The 25,502-nt window shown below is 48.2% G+C and overlaps 1 protein-coding gene across 1 annotated transcript in view; it reads left to right on the top strand.

Annotated features, from left to right (window-relative positions):
• Window positions 1-23,355, top strand: part of SEZ6L (seizure related 6 homolog like) — a 71,211-nt gene extending 47,856 nt beyond the window's left edge. The window contains exons 13-19 of the mRNA XM_042961552.1: window positions 438-632; window positions 3,872-4,063; window positions 11,182-11,376; window positions 16,924-16,956; window positions 18,757-18,871; window positions 20,576-20,678; window positions 22,327-23,355. Coding sequence (XP_042817486.1) covers window positions 438-632; window positions 3,872-4,063; window positions 11,182-11,376; window positions 16,924-16,956; window positions 18,757-18,871; window positions 20,576-20,678; window positions 22,327-22,356 — 863 coding nt within the window. The 3' untranslated portion in view covers window positions 22,357-23,355. The remainder of the gene's footprint in view (window positions 1-437; window positions 633-3,871; window positions 4,064-11,181; window positions 11,377-16,923; window positions 16,957-18,756; window positions 18,872-20,575; window positions 20,679-22,326) is intronic.
• Window positions 23,356-25,502: the final 2,147 nt, after the last annotated feature.

Raw genomic sequence — 25,502 nt, 5'->3', positions numbered from 1 at the left:
AATAGTCCATTGGCTGTGCACATCAGCCCTGTTTGGTGTTGCAGGGAGTACAGGAGAGTGTGAATTCCTGGAGGTGAGAATAATGGGGTGAGGGCGGGCATCATGGAAGGGAAGGACCCGAGACCCAGAGAGAAGTGGCTGTCCCCCAAATCACGTTGCTAGTCAGTGTCAGAGCTAGGATTCTGTCTCGTTCTAAATCCTACACTGACTTTGTCAAACCAAAAGAATGCTTGATAGGCTCAGTGGCCCATGGGGAAAAGCTCATCGTAAAGATCCCGCTGGAGCAGAGTTCTTGCAATTTAAGGGATTTTTTTGAAGTGGGTTACTTCTTTCTGGAGACCTTTTCTTCTGTTTGCGCCTTTCCTCTGACCTTGTAAAGGGAACCCCACATAGAAAGGCTCACCTCCTCACCCAAGGACGATGTTTTTATTTTAAAGAGGTGTCAAGGAATGACTCCTGCTCAGACTTGCCCGAGATCCAGAACGGCTGGAAAACCACCTCTCACACGGAGCTTGTGAGAGGAGCCCGAATCACCTACCAGTGTGACCCCGGCTATGACATCGTGGGGAGTGACACCCTCACCTGCCAGTGGGACCTCAGCTGGAGCAGCGACCCCCCATTTTGTGAGAAAAGTAAGAGCCCTCCGGTTTTCTTCTTCTAGGTCGGGGGGTGGTGAATCCCTCCCATGGAGTATTTTTCATGTAGATGCCGCAGAATCACTTACTGTCAGATCTGGCCTCCCTGTTACCCCACCAACTCACTGGTACTGCTCCCAGCTGTCATCTTGTGGCTCTGAGGGCAGGGCTGTCAGACCCAGGTGCCTCCGGAAGCCTGGCAGATGATGGAAATGAGTGAAATAGACTGAGTGCGAGACAGTAAGGAGTGGTGTAGAGTGCGGTACGTGGGAATGTAAGCCCGCATTAAAACGTCATTCAGATTGGTGGCTAAAATGCCTGCTGCAGCAAAGCAAGACCAATGCACCCAGGAGGCTGGAATGGTGGCTATCTGGATGAAGCCAGCTACCTGCGCTAGGAGTTTCGAACTGGGGCTCCCAGGTCCCATTTGGATTGGTCTTGCTTGGCTGCAAGATGACATCAGGCGTGAGGGCCAGGCGTGGCCGGTGACAGCTGCGTCTGGTGTCTCGAGAAGCCAGCCAAGAAGAAAGTGCTTCTGGTTTCTACACCGAAGCCTTAGTTGGTGGAGGTGGGGGAGGTAAATTTGCGGGTGGTCTCTTCCCACTAACCATTGGCTTCCTACCTCCTCCTACACAAGCCTCCAATCTGCAGCCATTTGCTGGGAACCCTTGGGGAGACTTCGGGAGACCCGCTCAGCCTGCCTGGAGTGACCAGGTGCACGATACGAAATATTAAGTGTCAGCAGAGAAAGAGGGTATTGGGGAAGGGTTGGGGGGAGGGGAGGGCTACAGGCAATCCCTGTCAGAAATACTCCAGCGGCAAGGAAAGTTAATTATAATGGGAGAAACAGGAGAGAGCTTGCTAGAAATCCACAGAATGGGCTGCATAAACACCTGTTCCACGACACTACGTAGTGTCTGTGTTCACGTGTGTGAATCGTGATAGAAAATGAAAAGCCCACAGGGAGGACAGCACGTGTGGTGAGACATATCACAGGCACATTAACATGATCTATGTTGTCGTGATTTTTAAAATGTTTTCGGGGTCTCCTGGGTGGCTCAGTCCGTTGAGCGTCCGACCTCAGCTCCAGTCATGATCTCATGGGTTTGTGAGTTCGAGCCCCGCACCAGGCTCTCTGCTGTCAGTGCAGAGCCAGCCTCGCATCCTCTGTCTCCCTCTCTCTCTGCCCCTCCCTGGCTCATGCTCTCTCTCTCAAAAATAAACATGAAAAAAATAAATCAATAGGAAGCCTGGGTGGCACAGTCAGTTAAGTGTTCGACTTCGGCTCAGGTCAGGATCTCACAATTCATGGGTTCGAGCCCTGCGTCAGGCTCTGTGAGAACAGCTCGGAGCCCGGAGCCGGCTGCGGATTCTGTGTCTCCCTCTCTCTCTGCCCCTCCCCCACTTGCAAGTGCTGTCTTTCTCTTTCTCTCAAAACTCTACATTTTTAAAAATTAAATAAAAAGGTAAATAAACATTAAAAATTTTTAACTAAAAAATAAATAAATAGTGTTTTAAATATACATGTCCTAATGATTTTTAATTTTCTTGGTAACAATGATTCGTCAAATTCTTGAACAATAATGACTTTTAACTTTTTGAAACATAATGATTTTTAAGTATTTTGAATAATGATTTTTACAGTTTTTGAATAATCATGATTTTTAAATTTTTTGAGGAATGATTTTTAAATTTTTTGAATAATAATAATTTAAAATTTTTAATAATAATGATTTTTAGATGTTTTAAATAATAATGATGATACACATTGTGTTAATGAGGGGTTTTTTTTAACGTTTATTTATTTTTGAGAGACAGAGAAAGACAGAGTATGAGTAGGAGAGGGGCAGAGAGAGAGAGAGAGAGAGAGGGAGACACAGAATCTGAAACAGGCTCCAGGCTCTGAGCTGTCAGCACAGAGCCCGACATGGGGCTCGAATCCACGGACCACGAGATTATGACCTGAGCCAGAGTCGGATGCTCAACCGACTGAGCCACCCAGGCGCCCCACGTTAATGAGTTTTAAAGGCTTGGAGGAGACTAAGCTAGCTATCTGTGGGAAACTCTCAACTGTCTCAATTTTTACCAGAAAAAGGCACAAATTAAAGCCAGTGAATCTGCACTGGGCCCCTTCTGGGTATCAGCGTTTATGTTCCCACGCTGGTTGCCTGTCAGGGCTCCATATCTAAGACCGAGCGAGATCCACCAACCCACCTCGGCGGCTTCTCTTTTGTGAAATGAGAACAGAGAACGTCCTCAGAACAGTGAGGTCTCCCCTGAGAAGTCCTGAGTGTGGTTTGGTGCCTGCCTTTCATTCGTTCATCGCTTAAACTACACTCTTGATATTAAAAGATGTACGTAACCGAATCTTAACATCACGCAAGCAGCAAGTGCTTCCTTACAGTACTCAACCAGTAGCAACATTTTGGGGTACAAAGTGAAAATCCCTCATGATCTCACTCTCAAGAAATGATGCCGCTCTTAAAAGTTTATTCTGTGTTGTTCCAGTCACAGTGTGTGTTACACAGATACACGTATGTGCATGTGTCCCGTGCAAACATAGACAGAGAGATAGCCCTACAGAAACAGCTGGAGAGACCGATATTTTGCCACAACAGGGATCACTGTATACAAAGTGCCTTGTGCCTGCCGTTTTGCAGCTCAGAAATCCAGACCCTTTTTCATGTCACACGTTGTCCTCCTTCATTCTTTTTTAATTGGTTTACTGTCTTCCTTTTATGTCTATTGATTTTTTAATTGAAGAGTAATGGGTGCTTGTTTTGCTAGATTCAAGCACCACAAAGAAAGCAGTGAAGGGCTCCTCACTCTGTTCTCTTCGGTGGTTGCTCAGGATTCTATAGAAAGGCTGTTCCGTATTTAACTCTTCCCCTGTCAAAGGATCTACACTGTTTCTCTCTCTCTCTCTCTCTCTCTCTCTCTTTCTCTCTCTCTCTCTTTTGTACCATTACAAATCACGGTGCAATGATGTACAACCCCGTACGTAGGTCTTTGGGCCCTGATGCAAATATTTCTTTGGGCTGCTTCCTGTAAGTGGAATTAAATGCAAATCTGTTTCATCCTGGCCTGTTCTCCAGCCACCTTTGATGGGCTCAGGTGCATGATCTTCCAAACAGGAAAAGAACCGAGTTAGGAAACTGTCCACGTCATCCCGCAGCCCTCAGCAAACCTGTGATCATCCAGAGCCCTAACGCCCTCCCGGTCTGATTTCACCCTAGTCATGTATTGCACCGACCCCGGGGAAGTGGACCACTCAACCCGCTTAATCTCGGATCCCGTACTCCTGGTGGGCACCACCATCCAATACACCTGCAACCCGGGCTTTGTGCTGGAAGGGAGCTCTCTTCTGACCTGCTACAGCCGCGAGACCGGCACGCCCATCTGGACCTCGCGCCTGCCCCACTGCGTTTGTGAGTCCTGTGTGTTGACTTGATGCCTGAGTGGGTCCGCTTCCTCGTATTCGTGGTGGAGGGCTGGGCTGCTAGGAGCACGCATTCCAGCCTTCGGGAGGGTTTATTATTATTACTATCCCACGCCGCAGCTGGCAGATTGAAGGCATTGGATATCATGTCGTTTACAGTAAAATTTGTGGATTCACCTCCCTTCGCCTCAGGGAGCCTCGTGAGCATTGTACTGTTGTCTCCATTTCAAAAGAGGAATACTAAGGTTCAGAGAAGTCAAGTCATTGCCCCGTGAAACACAGCCAGTTAATTAGTGGAGGCCAGGGTCAAACCCAGACCTGCCTGCCTCTGCTGAAAATCAGGCCGTCCACAGGACACGAAACAGGCCGACTTAAACTCTCTTTGGCCTTATCTGTGTGAAACCCCTAACACAAATGTTGGGTTAGGAAAAGACTTTTGGGCTTTCTTAATCATAAAAAAATAAAAAACAAAAAGGCTTCCGAAGTCACTCTGACAAGGGAGGAATTCTTTTCTTGCCAAGCTGGGGAGGCGGAGGGCAGTGGTCCAGGGGTCTCAGGCTGACCGCACGAGGAATCACCCGAGAAGTTTTAAAACTCACTGGAGAGTCTGATGCTCCCGGCCTGGGGCATAGTGCGAGCACTGGGGTTTTTCAAAGCTCCCCCGGGGTTTCGATGTGTAGCCAGGGGTCAGAACCATCGCTTAGAGAAATCAAGAGGCTACACAGAAGGAGGAAAGCCTCACACAATAAATATGAGGACCTGAGAACCCGTCAGCCACGCTGATATTTTTTTTAATGTTTATTTATTTATTTTTTAGAGAGGGAGAGTGAGAGTGAGCACGTGTGCACGTGTGCGAGCAGGGGAGGGGCAAAGAGTGAGAGAGGGAGCGAGAGAGACTCCCAGGCAGGCTCCAAGCTGCCAGTACGGCTACATCAACATTAAAGGCTTCTGCACAGAAAAGGGAGACTTTATTGTTCGGTGTTCCCGCGGAACAAAGAATCTTGGGCCGCACACCTTGGGTCCCCATCTGCCTCTTTAGTCCAAGTCCTAGAATTTCAGAGCTAAGGGCATCTTGGAGGTAAAATGCTATATACAGCTGATGGGTAATTCAGACACAAGACACGTTGGCTCCCTTTTACAGACAATAATGGTCATTATTTATCGATGGTGTAAGACATTGTGCTAACCACATGATATGCATTTGTGAACGTGCATATATATGTATGTGTGTGTGTGTGTGTGTGCAAATATACTAAAGAAACCAGGCCTCAGATGGGAAAATAAGTAACAACAATTTTTGTTGACTGAATGTACGAAACACATTGCTAAACAGATTATATACGCGTGTGAACGTATAGGTGTGTAAATTCACATACTGTGTACATATCTGTAAATGTGTGGACGCATGTATGTGTGCCTAGAAGGGAAACTGAGACCCACAGGGACATGTGATCAAGGTCACAGCTCTGTTCCATGAGCAGAGCTGGGACCGGCCTTGGAGTCCAGGGTGCCTACCAGCAGCTTTACCCTCGCCCTTATTTCGCTGCAGGTGGCAGGGCACAAACCCGTGCAGGGATGTCCCAGCGGAGTTATAGCCCATGGCCCTAAGCCCTCACCCGCAAGCACATCCCCTTCCAGTCCCCAGACCTTTGGGCCAGATGGACACCACGTTATGGGGAGAATTGTGTCTCCTGGAAGGAAGTGTTGGCTAGCCCCGATGCCGTAACTTGGACCTTTTTTGGAACTAGGGTCTTTGCAGAGGTAGTCAAGTGAAGATGAGGTCCCACAGGATTGGGATGGGCACCAGTCCAGTGCCTGGTGTCCTCAGAAGAAGAGGGAAATTGAACATGGAGACACAGGGAGAGCGTGATTCCAGGCTTACCAGTCGAGGAACACCAAGAATTGCCCAAGCTACCATTGGAAGCCAGGTGGGGATACGGGAGGATCCTTCCCCCAGGTTTCAGAGGGAGCGTGACTCCATGGCCACCTTGACCTCAGACTTTTACCCTCCAGAGCTGTGAGACAATACATTTCTGTTGTTCAAAGCCCCCCCCCCCGCCCCCCGCCCCCGACCCCTGGTCAAGTGCACTTTGCTACAGCAGCCCAGGAAACCAAATGTGTTTCCCATTTCCTCCTGGTGACTGTAAGGGTGATCAGAACGCTTTGAACCAGTCAAGCTGCAGAGACCCAGAGATGAGAAGCAAAAAATAAAAGCTTATTTAAAAGTACTGAAAGGTGGAGATAGCATTGAAAGAAAGAAAGAAAGAGAGAAAGAAAGAAAGAAAGAAAGAGGAAAGGAAGAAAGAAGGAAAGAGAGAGAAGAAAGAAAAGGAAGGAAGAAAGAAAGAAAGAAAGAAAGAAAGAAAGAAAGAGGAAAGGAAGGAAGGAAGGAAGGAAGGAAGGAAGGAAGAAAAAAAAGAAAGAAAAGGAAGGAAGGAAGAGAAAGAAAGAAAGAAAGAGAAAGAAAAAAAGAAAGGAAAGGAAGGGAGGAAGGAAGGAAGAAAAAAAGAAAGAAAAAGAAAAGGAAGGAAGGAAGGAAGAAAAGGAAGGAAGAAAGAAAGAGAAAGGAAAGGAAGGGAGGAAGGAAGGTAGAAAGAAAGAGAAAGAAAGAAAGAAAGAAAGAAAGAGAAAGAAAGGGAAGGGAGGAAGAAAGAAAGAGAAAAAAGGAAAGGAAGGGAGGAAGGAAGAAAAAAGAAAGAAAAAGAAAAGGAAGAAAGAAAGAAAGAAAGAAGGAGAAAGAAAGAAAAAAAGGGAAGGAAGGAAGGAAGGTAGGAAGGAAGCAAGGAAGGAAGAAAAGGCACTTCACTAATGAGGCACAGCCTCCAAAGACCCTCTGAGCTACACCGGCTGCTGGGTTTCTGAGAGGCGCACACCTCCCTCCCTTCGGGACTGTCTCACCCCAGAATCTCCATTGTGACGGCTTCCCTGACACCCGTGCTGAGTCACAAGCCAAGCTGGGTGTTGGGAGACATGCAAGGCTCCCGGAAGCCCAGAGAGGAACCCGTTACAGGCAAGCGAGCCCGGCAGGAGATTCGAGGCAGATGATGGTCAGGTTCTGGCATCAGGGGCCCAGGGTGAGAGAGGGAGGTTGTATTAGGTTCTGAGGGTGTTTGTAAGGATGTGTGTGTTAGGCGTGCACAGTTTGGGAGTGTTTCCTCTACGGAACAGGGGGGACCAGCCCCACTGGATGGGCTCCTTTGCCCTGCAAGCCCTTCTCCGGCATTCAGACGGTTGGAACACACGTATGGGTGGTAGGTGGGTTCACTTAAAAGCAGGCAAAGGAGGCCCAGAGAGAATGAGCAGCTCTCCCGAAGTCACACTGCAGGGGAGGGGGGAGCCCAGGATTCCAACCCAAGCCTAAGCCCAGAAGCATCGTTTCCCACCCTGATCGTTCTGCAGAGTCCCAGCTTCCGAGCAAAGTTGTAGCGCTCTGCTTTTGACAAAGGTCCTCCACCAACAAGCTCACGAAGCAGACAGAGCCCTGGCTGTCTCCGGTTCCTGTTCAGGGTGGCTTGCTCAAGGCCATAGCTGGGTCCAGCGGGGACTCAAAACCATGTCTTTTCGTGCCTTTAAGGACAGACAGGTCAAGCAAAAGTAGAAGTATGTGGAATTCACAGCCAGGCCCGTACCCCCAGCTCTGCTGGGTGACCTCGGGCGAGTAGCTTGCCCTCTCTGGGCCTCCAAGCCCTCAGCTGCAAAAAAAAAGGGGGCGGGTATGATACTCCCTCCCAGGCGGGGCGGTTGGAAGCAGTCCATTTGGTTATTCAAATGCGGGCACAGGCACGTCCAAACCCTCGCAATTCACAGTACCCTTTGCCATCTCAGGAATTTTTGGGGGTAAATACCCTGGGCCAGAATACCTCACGGTTCCATTCGTTAAGTCGTCTGGTCCAAACAGCTTCGTCAGTAGCCTATATACTCACAACTCCGTAGTCATTTGAAAAAGTGACGCACATATGAAAAGATTGGATCTTAATTGCATTCTTATATAACTAGAGTCACAGCTACAGGGATGTGGGTGCCTCTTGGGCTCCAGCAAATTTCTCATATTTTGGTGACAGGCTGCACTCTGCCCCTTTCGTTCCATTCCATACTGATTTTATCATAGTTTTTGCTTTTCCGCGTAGTCACTGCATAAAACCCAGCTTTGCAAAGACGGGGCATCGTCAGAAAGAATGTAGCTCTATCTAATGTTGGAACAGCTCCCATGGGTCTGTTTTCAAAAATTTTTTAAACAATCTCAGACGGTGGCACCCCCAGGGGTGCTTCCGTGCACCGTGTGGGGACATATAAACAGACATGATCCACATTCTCGTGGAGCCTGAGGTCTGTTGTAAAGGGAAGGAGGAAGGATAGGTCTGTGGAGGAAATAATAGACCCCAGCATCACCGCCTCCAGGAAGGCCTCCTTGACTGCCTAGGCTAGGTCATGTTTCTCTTCCTGTGATCTCCCATGGCTCCTACAGTTTTGCCGATCACAGCACTGGTGGCAGCGTATTGAAATGATCTCTTTATGTGTTCGTAGAATCGAATACGTGACTCAGTAGGATCGTATCCTGTGGGATTTTGCATCCCTCAGGCCCAGCCCACTCAACCAACGACAGCACTTGCTACTATTACGGTCGTCGTTGTTGTTGGCAGTACTAATGTGGTCTTTATTGCACCTGGAGGCTTTTGTTGCGACTTCCCTCCTTTGCCGGTGACATGGTGCATGGCTTCTGAGGCTCCTGTCCGGAAGACACGAACCACACCACCCAACGTAGTGGGTCTGACACATTCGGCCAGGGTTGTATGGGTGGCACCCCAGGGAGGCATTTAGGGATTCCCCGCGAGGCCCTGGCTCTTCACAGCCCTGCCCTCGGAACACTGCGGGTGGAAGGCAGGGAGACTGCCTGCCCGGGGCAGAGCCCCCCATGGCCACACTGTGGCCGTAGTAAAAGTTTCCACCGCCGGGCCATCCCCAGCGGCCTCACCTTGGCTCCCATATGCCGGGCTCCAGCTGGGTGGCCCATGTTCATTTAGAAATTCCTGTCTCTGAGAAGGCAGTAGCTCAGAGGAATTCATGATAGCCCACAAGAAGAGCCCCCCACTGCAGCAGAACCACTAAATGCACAGGACTTGAAACCCCGCGGGTCCGTGTTTGCGTCCCAGCCCTGCCACTTGCCAGCTGTGTGACTCTGAACAAACTGGCGTCCTCATCAGTAAGAATGATCATGCCAACCATAATACGGAAGCTCGTGGCAATGAGTCTGCCGAACAGCAGGCGCCCAAGTAACATTGGTTGCTAATTACCACACGGTTTCAGTGCTTTCTTGCTTGGTATATTACAAACCATTCCATAGCAATAACTTACGGAATCTGAGGGGCGCCTGGGTGGCCCCGTTGTTCAAGCATCTAACTCTTGGTTTCGGCTCAGGTCACGAACTCACGGTTTGTGAGTTCGAGCCCCACGTCAGGCTATGCGCGGACAGTGTGGAGCCCGCTTGGGATTCTCTCCCTCCCTCTCTCTCTGCTCCTCCCCTCCCTCTCTCTCTCAAAATAAATAAATAAACTTAAAAAAAAAACAACTGTGGGTGGGGGGCGCCTGGGTGGCTCGGGTTGAGCGTCCGACTTCAGCTCAGGTCATGATCTCGTGGTTCACGAGTTCGAGCCCCACATCGGGCTCTGTGCTGACAGCTCGGAGCCGGGAGCCGGCTTCGGATTCTGTGTCTCCCTCTGTCTGTCTGCCCGCCCCTCCCCCACGTGCGCTCTGGCTCTCTCTCAAAAATAAATAAATACTAAAAACAATTCTACGGTTAAGGAGAGGGGAGAAATGCAGAGAAAAATAGAAATGAGGGTAGGTTTGCGATTATGTTTAATACCGTCAGTCCAACTCAGCTGTATCCCTGAGAAAGAACAGGGGAAGTTCACACGGATTGCAACCGGAATTGTTTAAAAGCTTAGATCAGTGATTCTCAACCAGAGATGAGTTGGCTCCTCCCCCGGAGACATTTGTCAGTGGCAGTTCCTGGAGACAATTTTGGTCGTTACAACAAGGGTGCTCCCCGTAGCTAATGAGTAGAGGTCAGGGACGTTGCTCAACAGCCGAAAAGGCCAGGATGGCTCCACCACAAAGAATTACCCAGCCCCAAACGTCAGTAGCATCTACGTTGAGAAAACCTGCCTTAGATGATCTTATTCCAAAGTGTGGGTATATCCTCGGAGTGGGAATGTCATTGCCCAGCTAAGGGTGGGGTGTTGTCCAAGTCCATTTATGTCACGGGCAGGAAAAATGGAGTCCAGAGCCTGGGATCGGTTAAACTAGGAATGGGTTCAACTCTCCCCAAGAAGTCATAAGCTGCCAGGCGTCATTTATGATGCTCCTACTGTATACTTTAGGCTCACATGGGATCGTCCTACTGTAGAGCAGACCCTGAGCTTCAAGCGTGCCTTGACAAGCTCCTCCCCAGGGAGGGAAACAGATACTAAATAATTAAATACACTCAGCGTGCTCACTGCTGGGTGGAGGAAGAACTGAAAGATCAGTGACTCTATTTGGAGTAGAGGGCACCAGGGAAGGCTTCTTGGAGGAGGAGAAATGGGGACTGAGTATTGAAAGGCAAGACTTACCCGGGCGGGGTGGGCAGGTAGGGCGTAAGGCACGAGAAGAGTATTTCATAATGTAACAACACTGCCATCCGTCCATCATTTACCAAGCACCCGTGACCTGCCAAGAACATGCTGTAAACACTTCATACTCATTGTCTTATTTAATCTTCCACATCCCTATGAGATAGATACTACCATTCTTTCCATTTGACTGATGAGGAAAACTGAGGCTCAGAGAGGGTGTGGCCCTTGCTGGTGGTCACACAGCTCGTGCATAGTAGAACCCAGATTTTAACCCAGATTCCGCAGCCCAGGCCATCTGCCCGTGCCCGTGTGCCACATGTGCCCGGAGGTGGGAGGCGGGGCGATGGATCTGAGGAATGGGAACCAGTTGGATGTGAGGGGAATGCAGGGAGATGGTAACGGAGAGGCCGGCCAAAGCCAGATCAGACAAGCTGCGAGTGGGCGTCCCCACAGATTTGCATCGTCTCATCAGAGCTGCTTTGGGCTTGCATTTCAGCGGAGGAGTCGCTGGCATGTGATAACCCTGGCTTGCCTGAAAACGGGTACCAAATCCTGTACAAGAGGCTCTACCTGCCGGGAGAGTCCCTCACCTTCATGTGCTACGAAGGCTTTGAGCTCATGGGCGAAGTGACCATTCGATGCCTCCTGGGACAGCCATCCCACTGGAACGGGCCACTGCCCGTGTGTAAAGGTAAAGAAACCTACTCTCGACCCTGGGATGGAGGGCCCCGCAGATGTCAGGTCCGGCTTCTTAGGATTCTCAGCCTGGCCTGAAGAAAAGCTGAGTCACTGTATTTCATTAAATCTAAGATACCGCCATTATTTTCCGCACCACTGAGAAAGGGGGAAAAAAAATTGCTGTCAATTAAACTGTGGCGCACTCTGCCTTCTCCTGGCTTAGCATTTTTATTTTTACTTACTGAAGGTGCTATTTATTTATTTATTTTTATAACTTTTTTTTTAAATATGAAATTTATTGTCAAATTGGTTTCCATACAACGCCCAGTGCTCATCCCAAAAGGCGCCCTCCTCAATACCCATCCCCCACCCTCCCCTCCCTCCCACCACCCATCAACCCTCAGTTTGTTCTGGGTTTTTAAGAGTCTCTTATGCTTTGGCTCCCTCCCTGTCTAACTTTTTTTTTTTTTTTATCCTGAAGGCGCTCTTTAAAACTTAGATTTTCATCATAAAGCAAAGCCATTCTGCTTTTGACTCCTCTTTGGTCACGTGGCTTAAATATTTCCCACCTCCTGCACCCCGTTTTCCCAACCATTTGGTTGCCAAGGGTTACAACTGCTGCGCTGTTGCCTCTGGGGTGGTCTCCCAAGCTGCTCGCACCCAATCTCCAAAGGCTGTGGTGGGTGCACGGTGGGGGCGGGGGCACGGGCATCGTGGGCGCCACCTGCTGGCCGTGGAGTGAATAACATGCCATTGGTTGTAAGACACGCCCCATCCCAGAGATGGTCAAGAGCGAAATGTATTTTAGAATCCGTGAAACCCTCATCATTGAAATTAAGAATTGGAATACCCAGTGAGACTTGGATCCATTTATCTGAGTCTTTAAGATGTGCGATTAATAACAATATCTTAAAGCCGTTCAATGCTTTAGGCCAGTAGATCTTAACCTTTTATGGAGTCAAAACCCCCTTGAGAATCAGGCAGAATACTCTGAATTCTCTCCCCAGCAAGAAGGGAAGCATGGAGTTTTACATTTCTATTTGGGAACCCATCGCCTCAGTGGATGCCCACATGCCTTATTCATGAACTTCAGCACTGAGTCTTAAAAATGTTTTCCAACCAGCATTTCTGCTCCTAGGTATATGCACAAAATAATTGCCAATAGGTATTCAAACCAGCACTTGTAAACGAATATTCATAGAGGCATCGTTCACAAAATATGGAAACAACCCCAATGTCCATCAACTGATGAGTGGATAAGCAAAATGTGGCGTATCCCTATGGTGGAATATTATTCAACCATGAAAAGGAGCAAAGTGCTGCTGTGTCCATAGCCCGGATGGACATTGAAAACCTTATGCTAAGCGAAAGAAGCCAGACACAAAAGATCACATATCCTATGATTACGTTTATATGAAATATCCAAAATCGGTAAATTGGTAGAGACAGGAAGCAGACTGGTGGCTGCCGGGGGCTGGGTGGAGAGAAAGGAGTAACTGCTTCTTTGGTACAAAGTTTCCTTTTAGGGGTGATGAGAATGTTCTGGAAAGAGAGAGAGGCGGTGGCTACCCAACATTGCGAGTGTGCTAAATGCCATAAAATTGCACACTTTACAATGGTTAATTTTATGTTATGTGAAATTTACCTCAAATTTTTTAAATGTTTTTTTTTTCCCTGAATTACCTCATTTAAAGCCTTAGGACCACTCTCTAAGATAAATGAAGGATTGTACCCATTTTACAAAAAGAGAGGCTCAGAGAAGTTAAGTGACTGTCTCAAAGCCACACAGCTGTTACGAGACAAATCTGGGACTTGAACCCACATCTCCTGATTGTCAATATCCTGCCTCTTCTCCAGTGGGCTGGGTCAGGGTGGGCTTCACTGCTGTTAGGCTGATAGCCTCCAACCAGCCAGTGACTTCAGCATTAGAATCACCCAGACTGTTTATTAGGAACACATTCTGGAGCGCCTGGGTGGCTCAGTCGGTTAAGCGTCCGACTTTGGCTCAGGTCGTGATCTCACAGTTCGTGAGTTCGAGCCCCGCGTCGGGCTCTGTGCTGACAGCTCGGAGCCTGGAGCCTGCTTTGTATTCTGTGTCTCCCTCTCTCTCTCTCTGCATTTCTCTCTCTCTCTCTCTCAATAAATAAACATTAAAAAACAAGAAATAAATTCTGGAATCTACCCCAGATCTACAAAATTAGAACCAGAGGGGTAGGACCCTAAAATAAGCATTGTAACAAGCTCTGCGTTGCTCAAATACACTTCGAATTTGAGCACCATTTAAGGCAGTGATTTCCAAACACAGAGTGCAAGTATAAACAGATTTCTGGGTCCCTGCAGGGGAGATGCTAATTTCACCGGGTCTAGAGCAGGACCCAGGGAGCCAGGGTAACTAGCATCTGCGGTGAGTCTTAGCATCTGGCAAATGTGGGAAACACGGGCCTAGAGCAGGATGTTCTCACCTGGAGTCGAGCAGGGGTTTATCCTGCAAAAGCAAAGTCTTTATACAAGCAGTTCTTAATAAGAGGGCAAGAGATCGTGTTGAAATGCAAAGAAAAATAAGGAATCAGCAACCGGGATTTATGACAACTATCTTCCTGGGGTGCTTGGGTGGCTCAGTCAGTTAAGCGTCTAGTCTCTTTGTTTCGGCTCAGGTCCCGATCTCACAGCTTCGCGAGTTCAAGCCCTGCGCTGGGCTCTGTGCTGACAGTGCAGAGCCTGCTTGGGATTCTCTCTACCCCTCCCCTACTTGCGCTGTCTCTGTCTCTGTCTCTGTCTCAAAATAAATAAACTTAAAAAAAAAAGATGACTATCTTCCTCCTCTTAAATTCCTTAAACTGCCTTCCTCCTCCCAAATTCCTGCCCTAGTCTTGACTAAATCCAGCCCTGTGTGCGAATTTATTTTCGATAGCACAGGAGATCTGCTTTGTAGAGTTAAAACACGGGGATGTTTTCCCCCGGTTAAGATTTCCTGTAAACCTTCTAAGTGCTACATGGACGGTAACAGAAATTAATCTGGTGTTGCTAGTAAGAGTTCTGCATGGAGGAAAATTAATAGGTTTTTTTAATAAGAAATCTAAGTTTAAAATAGATTAAAAGGCCATTTTTGATCTGCCCCAGGACTGTTTATATTCTTTTTGGATTAGCTACAAAAGTATCTCGTGCAAGAGGTAGAAGAAATCAGAGCCGCAAGGAAAGCGTTAGCAGCTCTTCTCTTCTGTTCTCCAGCCCTTCCTTTCCTCCCCAGAAGCCAGTACTAATCACCCCCCAGTGTCCCATCTCCCAGTTCCTTGGACTCACACAAATAGATACACTGCACGGGGAAGGGGGTGGGGCAGGGGATGTTGGGTTTCCAAGTAAAAACACTTCGAAGGATACTTACCTTGTGTTTTGCTTTTCCCCACTGATCACACATCTCCGTCAAGTTGGAAAAAAAGGAAAAATGTGGCTTCTGCCCTATCTTTTTCATTGCCGCCCATCATTCCACGCTGGGATGTATCATGATGCGTCCAGTCCTTCCTCTGTGGACGGATCTCCCGGTTCTTTTCCGGGTTCTTGTTTGTTTGGTCTCGTGTTGCCCAGAAACACCCTTGCCCATGAATCTTCGGGTGCTGACTTTTCTCGTCAAATAGGACACATTCCTCAAATTGGGATCAGTGGTGTGGGCAAAGATCCGTGGATGCTGAGTTTTTGTGGATTTTGCCAGATCCTTTTCCATAACCATAGTGATTCGTGCCCCCCCTCTAATAATGGGTGATAATGTCCCTTTCCGCACGTCCTTGCCAGCATTGGATGCTATCATTTTTTTTTTGATGTTGCCAATCTTAAGGGAAAATGAAACTGCCATCCAAAAATACACACGTGATGAAAAACATACGAAAAGATAAAAGTTGCTCAATCCCTGAACCCTCTATGTTCTAAGATAGGTGAGCCCTTGAAGCCCCAGCAGGTGAGTGGCCCCCTTCCCCCCCACTTTCTTTCTCAGGCACAGCAGAGTTTCTGGCAGGAAAGGATCTTGGGGGATCCTTACATCCTTCTCTCCCCTCCATTTCTACCCCTGAGACCCCATGACTCTGTAAGGCAATGAGAAGTCACTTCCCCTTCCAAAAAAATGTGGGCTGCACGGACTTTTTGTGATCTGGAGTTAGCAAGGTGACTGAGCGCCAATGTAAAGCCACCTGACTGGGACTCAGATGCGGGGCTTCTGCCTGACTCTGCTGTGGACCAGCTGCATGCCCTTGAGCCAGCCACCCTCCCTCTCCGACCTTGGTTCCTCTTTGTGTGAAATAAAAGGAAAAGGCAGGGCCCAGGAGGCTGCATTTTAGCATGTGCCCCAGGAGCCACTGACCACACTCCAAGGGACACAAGTTCAAGGCTTCCTTCTGGCTCTGAGGTTCAGTAAGAGTCCCTGCACTCCCACACAAGCACCCAATGTCCAGCTCGTATCTTGGTCAGGAAGCATCTGTCCCCATCCCTCCATTTTCCTGTTGCCCTAATTCCAGAGACACCTGCAGTCAGTTAGTTAGTAAGCTGGCTGATTCAGTTGGCATCACATGGTAATGACTAAAGTCAAAGAGTGACTTTGACCAAGGCACAGATTAGGAAGTCTGAGTATTAGGACATGAGTACAGCTGGGCCTCTGGTGACCATCCCCTGTCACTCCTTTATAATGCAATCTTTTTATCTAAGCCCTTCGCCCTGGGGTTTTGCATCTTTGAAACACATCCGTGTGGGTATATTTCTGTGCTCGGCTACCATGAGGTCTTTGGGGCCAAAACCTGGGAATGTCAGTCTTTATCGTCTTGAACTTCCAGAGAACTTGTATAAGGAATACAGGGAAATGAGTGAATTCCAGAGAGTTCTAGTCTGTGACAGTGAATGAAAATCGCTTTACATAGAATATAAATAATAGCCAAATAAATATGGAATAGAAGGGAAACCAGAAAGCTTCGTATAAACATGTATTTCAAAGCAGGAAAACAGTTTCGCCTCTGGCTGGATTCTGGATTTGGGGCTCTGTCTCGAGCCTCACCGTTGGTCAATCTTTGTCTTACATAAGGAACAATAAAAGGGCAGAACTATGTGATTAAAAGCAGAGGGTGGGGAAGGTCGAGCGGTCTTGAGCGTAAAGCCTGCCTCCATCCGCACAGAAGCTGTGTGAGGTCAGAAAAGTTGCTTTACTTCTCTGAGCCTCGGTTTGTTCATCTGCAAAATGGGGATGATGATGGCATCTGCCTAACGAGATTGTTGTAAGGGTTAAATGAGCACATACATGTATAAAGCTCTTAGCACAATGTCTGACATGCAGTGAGTGTTCAGTAATTGTTCACTATTACCACCGTCATCCTTGTCTTTTTCGTATCTATCTCACGATCTCTCAGGACCCTGGGAAGGGAATGTGTCCAGGCATTTCCACTAATTCCAGCAGCCCAAGATAAAGAAAAGCCTAGTACTAACTTCAGCAAAGCATGGCGTGGGCTTTTGCCCCTAATGTTTTGCCGTCACTCCATGCAGAGTGAATTCACTTGACATTAACCAATGCTTCCAATTTCCCTTTCAGTTAATCAAGACAGCTTTGAACACGCATTAGAAGGTGAGTTCCATAATGAAAAAAAAAATCCAATAAATCAAGCTAATAGCAGAAAACAAGGGCAGGTCCTTGCATATTCTTCTCCAAGTGCTTAAAAAAAAAAAAAAAAAGCAGAAATCCCATCTTCACACTGCTGAAAATAATTTCAAAATAAAACATATTGTAAAAGAACCAGGCCATCATATTTGCAACCTAGGGTCCTAACTATGACCTGAAAGGGATTTACTACCACTTATGAACATGGGGTCAGAATATCAGAGGGTCCTGAGAAAGGCACAACCCTGTTGTACAACTTTTCACCCACGTGGTGTTGTTTGGGGGAATTAAATCCAGTGATGCCCCACCTCCCCTGCTGAGAACCCCCCTGGCTTTGGGAGGGAAAGGTCTGCCTGGCGGATGCCCTGTGGTCTGTGTTCCCTTTGGTCTTTGTCTTCCCCAAATTACCTGTCCCTGTGTCCTCCTGGTTTTAGATTCTCCTCCTGTTAGGAATTCCCAAGTGAGATTTATTCATGGGGAACGGACGGTAAAAGCTAGCCAGGATTTTGTTTTGGCTTTTATTCTATGTTTCCTTCCCTTGCAACCCCTCCCATATGTAAAACATTCTGCATGCTGTATCATTTCCATTCACTTTGGTACAAAGCCACTCACCAGGGATGTGGCGTCAGAAAAAAAACCATATATATATTCATGTTTTAAGTTGTAACCAGTTAAGCAGTCTTTATTATTATTTTCGGAGCCGCTTAGCTTTCTGACAATAAGTAATTCACTCAGAGTGTGGGGCTGTGTGAATTACGTGTCATTAGCTGCTCTCCCTTGCAACAGATGACATTGTAATCCACACAGGCAGGGCCGGGGCTCAGGTGTAAGTGCAGAAGAGGACCATATATTAGTCACCCTGCAGGGAAAAGAGAGGGCACTTTGTGGTGTTAGTGTCTTCTCAGGCCATCTCTTTGCTGCCTTTCAGCAACCAATGAACCATGGGAATGTCTCAAAGGCCTGGGTGGCTCAGACATGATGAGTGCCATCGTAATGTTTTGGGCTCATGCAGTTGTCATGGGTGTTAGGATCGATTTTTCAGACTCCGGAGAGTGGCAGTTAATGGATTATAGATTGGTGTGCACAGCTGAGCTCTATTGGCCGTGGCCGTGGAGAAATGGCAGACAGAACCTGGAGCACGAGCACCTAGAAGAGACGTAGGGTGTCCCATCAAGCTATCCTGGGAAAATGCCCCTGGCCCCCTACATCAGCTACAACAGTTTCCACAACCCAGGGGGAGGTGGTGAGAGGCTCCCGGAGAGGCAGAGAGGGTGCGGCCACGGCCTCTGAGTGTCCCCAGTTGGGGTGTCATCGCAAGGTGCATACTGAGAATGGACCCGGCTGCCCAGCGCCCTCTCCTGGAGGGTCTGGGGGACACCTGTCAGTCTGGGTGCAGCAAAGCACCCCGTTTTCCATGGGATGCTGAGCAAATCTGCCTTCCCAGTTAGCACACGTGAGATGTTCTCCAAGTCTCTCCTTGAGGGATTTTAGCCGGATTTCAACTGCACCCAGCCACCCGCCCCCCCCCCAAAATGGGCATGGTATGACCGAGGTTTGAAAGAGTGTAATTCTCCGTAGCCCCATGGGCTCCATTGCAAAGAACCAGCCCCATTCCCTCTAGCGTCCACCTCTTCTCCCCTCTGGGGATGGTTCTCCGGTGGCCAAGGCTCTGCGATGCCCTGGGAGGGCAGGTGCTCCCCTGGGAGCCGGGTACCCACATGGGCCGAGGGCGTGAGACACGAGGGCTTCACCGGCTTGTGTGTTTAGTAGCAGAAGCGGCAGCAGAGACATCGCTGGAAGGGGGAAACATGGCGCTGGCAATCTTCATCCCTGTTCTCATCATCTCCTTACTGCTGGGAGGAGCCTACATTTACATCACCAGGTAGGGGGCTTCGGGGCAGGGGGTGGGGGGCTGCGGTCCACTCAATGACCAGAGCACTGGGGGGCTGCGTCACCACCTGTAGCTTGGGGGCAGGGGTACTTGTGTGCTTGTAGATGACGCGACCTCCCAGCCCCACCCCCCACGGTAGGAGGCATGATCCCTGACCTCAGGGAGCTGTGGTTTAATGAGAGAGACACATCTTTCACACTACCAGGCACACTGACATCTACCCCATCATTCACTCATTCATTCATTCGCTTTTTCGACACACGTGACAAATCCAACATGCGCCAGACGTTGTCCCGGGTGTTGGGGTTGTGGAGCTTGCCTGCAGTGAGGAAGGAAGATACTCAGCCATCGCCAGGATATTCACTCAGTCATTCAAATTCACAATTATTGGGCACCTATTGTGTGCCGGGCAGTTTTGGGGGGCGGGGGGATTCTAGGAACATCCTTGTGAACAAAACAGAAGGAGATCTTTGATATGTGGGGCTCAGGTTCTAATGGGAGAGAGACAGACAAGCAGAGTGTAAAAGAGAATACAGGTGACTCTTGAAACAAATGAGGGTTAGGGGCGCCGACACCCAGTGATCAAAACTTTGCACATAACTTTTGACTCCCTGAACGCTAAACTGCCGTTGACCGGAAACCTTACAGATAACATAAACAGTCAAGTAACACATATTTTGTATGTTATATGTATTATATACTGTATGCTTACAATAGAGGCAGCTAGAGAAAAGAAAGTGTTATTAAGGAAATCATAAGGGAAGATACTTAAAGGTACCATACTGTATTTATCCAAAAAGAAAAATCCACATATAAGTGGACCTGCGCAGTTCAAACCTGTGTTGTTCAAAAGCCGACTGTGTACATTAGGAGGTGATGAATGCAGGGAGAAAAGAAAGCTGAGAAGGGAGCAAAAGGGACCTGAGCTAGAGGAGGTGGTTGAACTTTAAAAGAAGAGTCCCCACTGAGAAATGACATTTGAGAAAGGACTTGAAAGCAATAATGAGTCGCCTGTGCAAATATCTGGAAGAGGAGGATTCCAGGCAGATAAACAGTATGTGCAAAGGCCCTGAGGCAGGCCTCTGCCCAATATAAATTTTTTCTGCCCTTGTGGAGCCCACAGTGTAGTAGGGGGAGAGGAGAAACACACAAATTATAACACACCGTGAGGAACACAATGAAGGAAAGAGATAAGGTGTGGTAATGGAAGGACCACCTTTTTTTCAGTTTATTTATTTTGACAGTGGGGAGAGGTGCAAGGGAGGGGCAGAGAGAGGGAGAGAGAGAATCCCAAGCACGTTCCACTCTGTCAGCACATATCCCAATGCGGGGCTCGATCTCATACACCACGAGCTCATGGCCTGAGCCGAAAGCTAGAGTGGGACACTTAACCGACTGAGCCACTCAGGTACCCCAAAGAACCACCTTTTAAATAGGTAGTCAGAGAAGGGTGCTCTGAGGCAACACAGTACATAGTAGGTGCTCAAAAAATGCTCATTATTACTTTTTTCTCTCTGCATTAAACAGGCGCTTGAACCACCTTACGGGTAAAAACCAGTTGAGCTTTACCCCTCCCCAGTAAGAGGAGGTACTAAGGCTTTAGTTATCAGTGACTGGGTTGAAGTTGAGAACAATTTGGATTGTCATCTGCTCCAGGACAAGTAATTTCTCTCTCTTCCATTGTCTCTTCTCCAGATGCCGCTATTACTCCAGCCTCCGCCTGCCCCTGATGTACTCCCACCCCTACAGCCAGATCACCGTGGAAACCGAGTTTGACAACCCCATTTATGAGACAGGGGTAAGTTGGTCTGTCTTCTCCACCCCCCACGCCCGTGCCTCCCTCCTTGTCTGCTTCAAATGCACCGACATCAAAACAGAAGGTTTCATTTCCTTTGGCTCACGATGCTACTGCCAGAAAAGCATGGCCGGTGGTCCTGCCCCAGCCCCACCGTGACCACTATGGGGATAACCGCTGGGAGAACCCAGCTCTTTTTGCGTGCCGATGACAAGCCTGGAAGGCTTGCTCTGGGCAGTAACAGCCACAGAAAGAAATCACAGGCTTTTGGCTGCACCAAAGAAAGACCCGTGGAGACACAGCTGAGATGGGTCAGAACCCACCAGAGGCAATGGGCTGCACCCCACATCTGGCTGAACTCCACTCCGTATTGAGTGACAATGTGCAACGTTCCAACCCGTTTGGGTGCCAGACATTTGTGTGGGGTACTAGGGACACAGTCGTGAACCAAATAGACACGGTCCAGCCATTAATGAGCTTATGGTCTTGCAAAGGAGACAGAGATCAACAGTAAGATCAATAATAATAATAATAATAATAGGTACCAGGAGCCAGGCACCTTAAATACACAATCCCTGAAACTCTTTGTAATATATTCTGCAGTTATCTCTGAGTGACTGATGAGAATACTGAGAGGTCAGAGAGACGAGAAAATGATAAGCACAGCCTAGAGCCAGGATACAAATTCAAAGTGATGCCGTTAACCACTATATTATCTCGCTTCCCGTTGAACCTCAAACAATCAAATACGACAGTGGATATCTTGATTACAACAAATCATCATTTTTAGGGACCATGAAAAAAATTGGTCGAGGTGCTATGAGACCTGGCCAAGACATGCCAGCACCTTTGCTGTGTTCTGTTCATGGGAAGCCAGTCACAGGTCCTGCCCACACTTAAGGAAAGGGCATCATGCAAGAATGTCACCTCCAAGAGGTGGGGAGCATGGGAGCCACCTTAGTGTCTTCCCACCCCACTGCCATCTACCATGAAGCACAGACATGATTGCTTATCTGTGTCGACCCAGCAGGAACCATAGACCTCCGTTAAAGCACGGGACAATGACCTCTTCTGGGGCCATGTCTATGACTTCCTATATCTCCCTGTTCCTCTGTCCTGGAGGCCTGGAATATATTACACATGCTCTATGAATATTGGAGAAATTGAATTGGTTGCTATCCACATGTTTTAGACATTTTAGATATGGCGCCAGTAAGAAGAGGTCATATGTTATTTCACATTCCATGTACTTTGTTTCCAAATCCTAAAAGAAGGTCAGGTTGATTTTTAAAAATTAGCATTTTAGAAACTAGATCTTATTAATGCTTATTAGTGTAGTGTATCAGTCACCCAGCACTATAATAATGCTGAGTAACAAATAATCCCAAAACTCAGTCACTCAAAGCAACAAATGCCAATTTGCTCACCAGTCTGCAGGATGGTGCTTTCAGCTCGCTGTGGCTGAGTGATAGTCCTGGTTCAACCCTGCTCACTGTCACATCCGGGACCGGCAGGTTGTTGGCCGGGGTGACTCAACTTTGCTACCCACATTATTCACCTCCTTGCTGGGTCGAAAGGCTATCGAGGCACGCTCTGCCCGCGGCTCTACCACACAGGGGTTTACTCGATCTGTTGCTTCTGTCTCTTGCAGGAAACCAGGGAGTATGAGGTGTCCATTTAAGGAAAGCTACGTGTGAGAAGGGAACTCACAGATAGGAACTCAACTACACCTCCTCGAGAGATTCATCCAGAGACCACGCGGCATTTGATTGAAACCCCCAGAATGTTTTGTCCGTCTTTTCTTTAGAGTCTTTATGGAAGATTTCCTGGTTTTTTTTTTCTTCGCTGTATTTATTATATTTAAAATTGAAATAGGGGTGGTTGGAGGTGTTGGAACTGCAGCCAGATTCATGAGACAGCCTCGACTCTGAGGGCAGACAGAGGACCAGCAAAATGACCCACGTGGCGGCAGAGGGGAAAAAAGACACAAGCAGACGCTGGGTTTCTCCATCAGCAACGCCAGGCAATGGCGGCATCACATCAACCTCACGCATCTTTGGGGTCCACGCCCACGGTGCTTTTAGGACGAATCCAAGCCCAAGATTAGGTTGGAAAGGGTGTGTGTTGGTGGATTAACTCGGGTCGGACTGGAGCTTGAACAGGTCTGCTCCCAAACAAATCCTGGAGTCGCTCTTCTGATACTCTCCTCTTCTCCAAGGTCTTGCCACGGCCCCTCCCCCTCCCCCGGTCCTCCCAAAGACCGCAGAGGGGTTAACGTGACCATTCTCACTTGCCCCCCTGGCCTCGCCAGGGGCTGGCAGAATCAGAAAATGTTTCAGAGTAAATGAGAGACCTGAAAAAGCTGGTGAAGCGTGGGGTGACGGGGAACGTTGAGGAGACCCAGTTGATACAATGTTCTTTCCTGTGACGACTCCTTCAGTGGCGAAAGGGAAGGTTATTTATGCTGCAAGTGCCAGAGTCCATCACCTTGTTCTGCAAAGGCCACCCTCAAGCTGGGACAGTAGATCTGCGGGCTTTGGAGGCACGGGGAGCTTCACCCGCATGGTTACAAGGGTTTGTGCTGCAGGGGGAGGGACCACGTCCCGAAATCCTTAGGGAGGAGCTCTGTCTGTTTTCCTGGAATACTGCAACGCCGGAGCCTGCAAAATAAGGGAGGCTCGGGAGCCTGCAAAATAAGGGAGGCTCGCGTGCCCTGTTCCTCTAAAAAGTGTCAGAAGAAACACCTGCAATCAAGGATTTCGGAAGGGAGGGTCCTATGAGAAGAAACTGCTTTTCTGTTCTCCGAGGCTCTGCCCAGATGTTGGACCGTGGCGTGAATGCTGACTGCGGAGGGGCAGGAAAACGGGAGCAGGGGATTTAAACCCACAACGGGATCCTGGTCATACAATTCGATCCCCACGGAGGACACAAGGAGGAGTTTCAGGCGGGAAGGGAAACCCGAACGCCTCATTAATCACCTGCACATCTTCAGATTTTATCTGCGTCCTTTTGCTCCAACCCAGTGGGACTGGTGAGCGTGTGGCTGTCAGGAGGCTTCTTCTCCAAATACGGAATAAAGAAAAGGCAAGGGGTGAGGCTACGTGGAAGGAATAGTACGGGCAAGGTCGATTTGCCTCCCTGGACCGTCTCCTCCCTAGTGACGGCCGGTGGCTCAGAGAAAGACAGCCCCCGTGCTTTCGGAGCCCACGTTGGCACCCTCCCACACTCTCCAGAATCGTTTTATGTCAGCCGGTTTTCAAACAAGAAGAGAGCTCTCGGCTGCCATGCCATTGAGAGAATGGTGGAGTCCATATTTTGGTTAGCTTGTCTAGACAGCTCTGGACCAGGCTAGGGCAGCTGACTTTGACATAGCCTTCTCCCAGCGAGACACCTGGGGTTCCATCTTGGGGGAATCAGAGGCCCAATACTTTCTCCTTCTGCCAGAAAAGAATCCTGCTTATATGCTCCTTAAGGCATGCATCCTGATGCACAACAAGAGATCATTAAAGGCTGCCTTCCAGCCACCCAAAACCCACCCCACTTTATGCAAAACAAAAACCCAGAGGAGAGTCATTCCAGATCATCAGTAGGCAACCGTCATGTTTGGAGATGGCCCAACAATGCAAACAAGGCGACCTTTTTTTTTTTTAAAGGGCAGAATCCAATCTTATGCTTTTGTTTCTGTTTGATGCTTATTCTAACCCTAACTCTGGGTCCTCTGGAAGGAAGAACTCGATTAATGATATTTAATTTTAGAGCATACTATGGTTACATGGAAACTAAACATTTGCCTTTCATCAAGACTGACAAAATATGAAATCCTTCTTGGCTGTTGAGGGATAGAAAGGTGTTGGTTTTTGTTGTTGTTGTTGTTTTTCAGGATACCGGTGTCTTAGTTCTGTCTTAGTGGTACAGCACATAGAACCATGTTTTAAACATTTATTTTCATCTAAAGATGGATCGTGTGAGCTTGGCAATGTACAGTGTGACTGAAAAGGAAGGTTGGTGTCTGTTTTTCTTTTTAGAATACCTGAATGTGTGTTTGTAAAGGTAAAAAGATAAAAATAGTGCCAAAAATGTACCATGCGTCTCATTTAGGCTCATACACGTCTGTTTTTATAAGGTCGATGTTAAAACCCATCGGGATTCAATATTTTTGAACGGGATACAATCTTGAGCAACTCGAGAACCAACCCACAGGACCTTTCCTACAAGCCCCTCTTTGTTTTCAAAACAGTGGGGAAATCGTTTACAGAGATTTCAAGGTTCAAAGAATGCATGTGATGGTGTGTATTACATGCTAATTCATATAAGCTGTATCTGTCAGCTACCGCCCTGTGCTTTACAAACACACACACTCGATCCTCTTTGGCTTGGAGCTCATCTTTTTGCTTTTTTGGGGGGGGGGATGGGGAGGAGTAGAATTATTTAGCCAACAGAAGTACTCTGGTTGCTACGTGAGGGCCGTCCTTACTTGGTTCCACAGACATGCTTTAAATAAGATCTTTTGCAGCCAGCTCCTTGGAAAGCCTACGGAGCCTCAGGCTGATAGCTTTGGCAACTGCCAAACTGCCCAGCAGGAAGCAAGTGGCCGCATCATCAGGATGGTTGTATAAGCAGAAGTGACTTGGTAAATGTATGGGTAGATTTAGGCTGAATGTGAGCCTCGGGCAAAAAATGACCTTTCTTTGGAGTAAATCCAAAGGGTATGACTTTCCTATGCCCTTGAGTCGTCGGGGGTGGGGGGGGGGGGCTTCGAGGTCAGAGATTACGGAATGTTGTCCAGCACCCTCAATGGTAGGCTTTCACCTGGGACGTTTTCATTTT

Source organism: Panthera tigris, chromosome D3 (assembly GCF_018350195.1).
Source record: "Panthera tigris isolate Pti1 chromosome D3, P.tigris_Pti1_mat1.1, whole genome shotgun sequence".
NCBI classification, from domain to species: Eukaryota; Metazoa; Chordata; class Mammalia; order Carnivora; family Felidae; genus Panthera; species Panthera tigris.
This window is presented reverse-complemented; position numbering and strand designations above follow the sequence as displayed.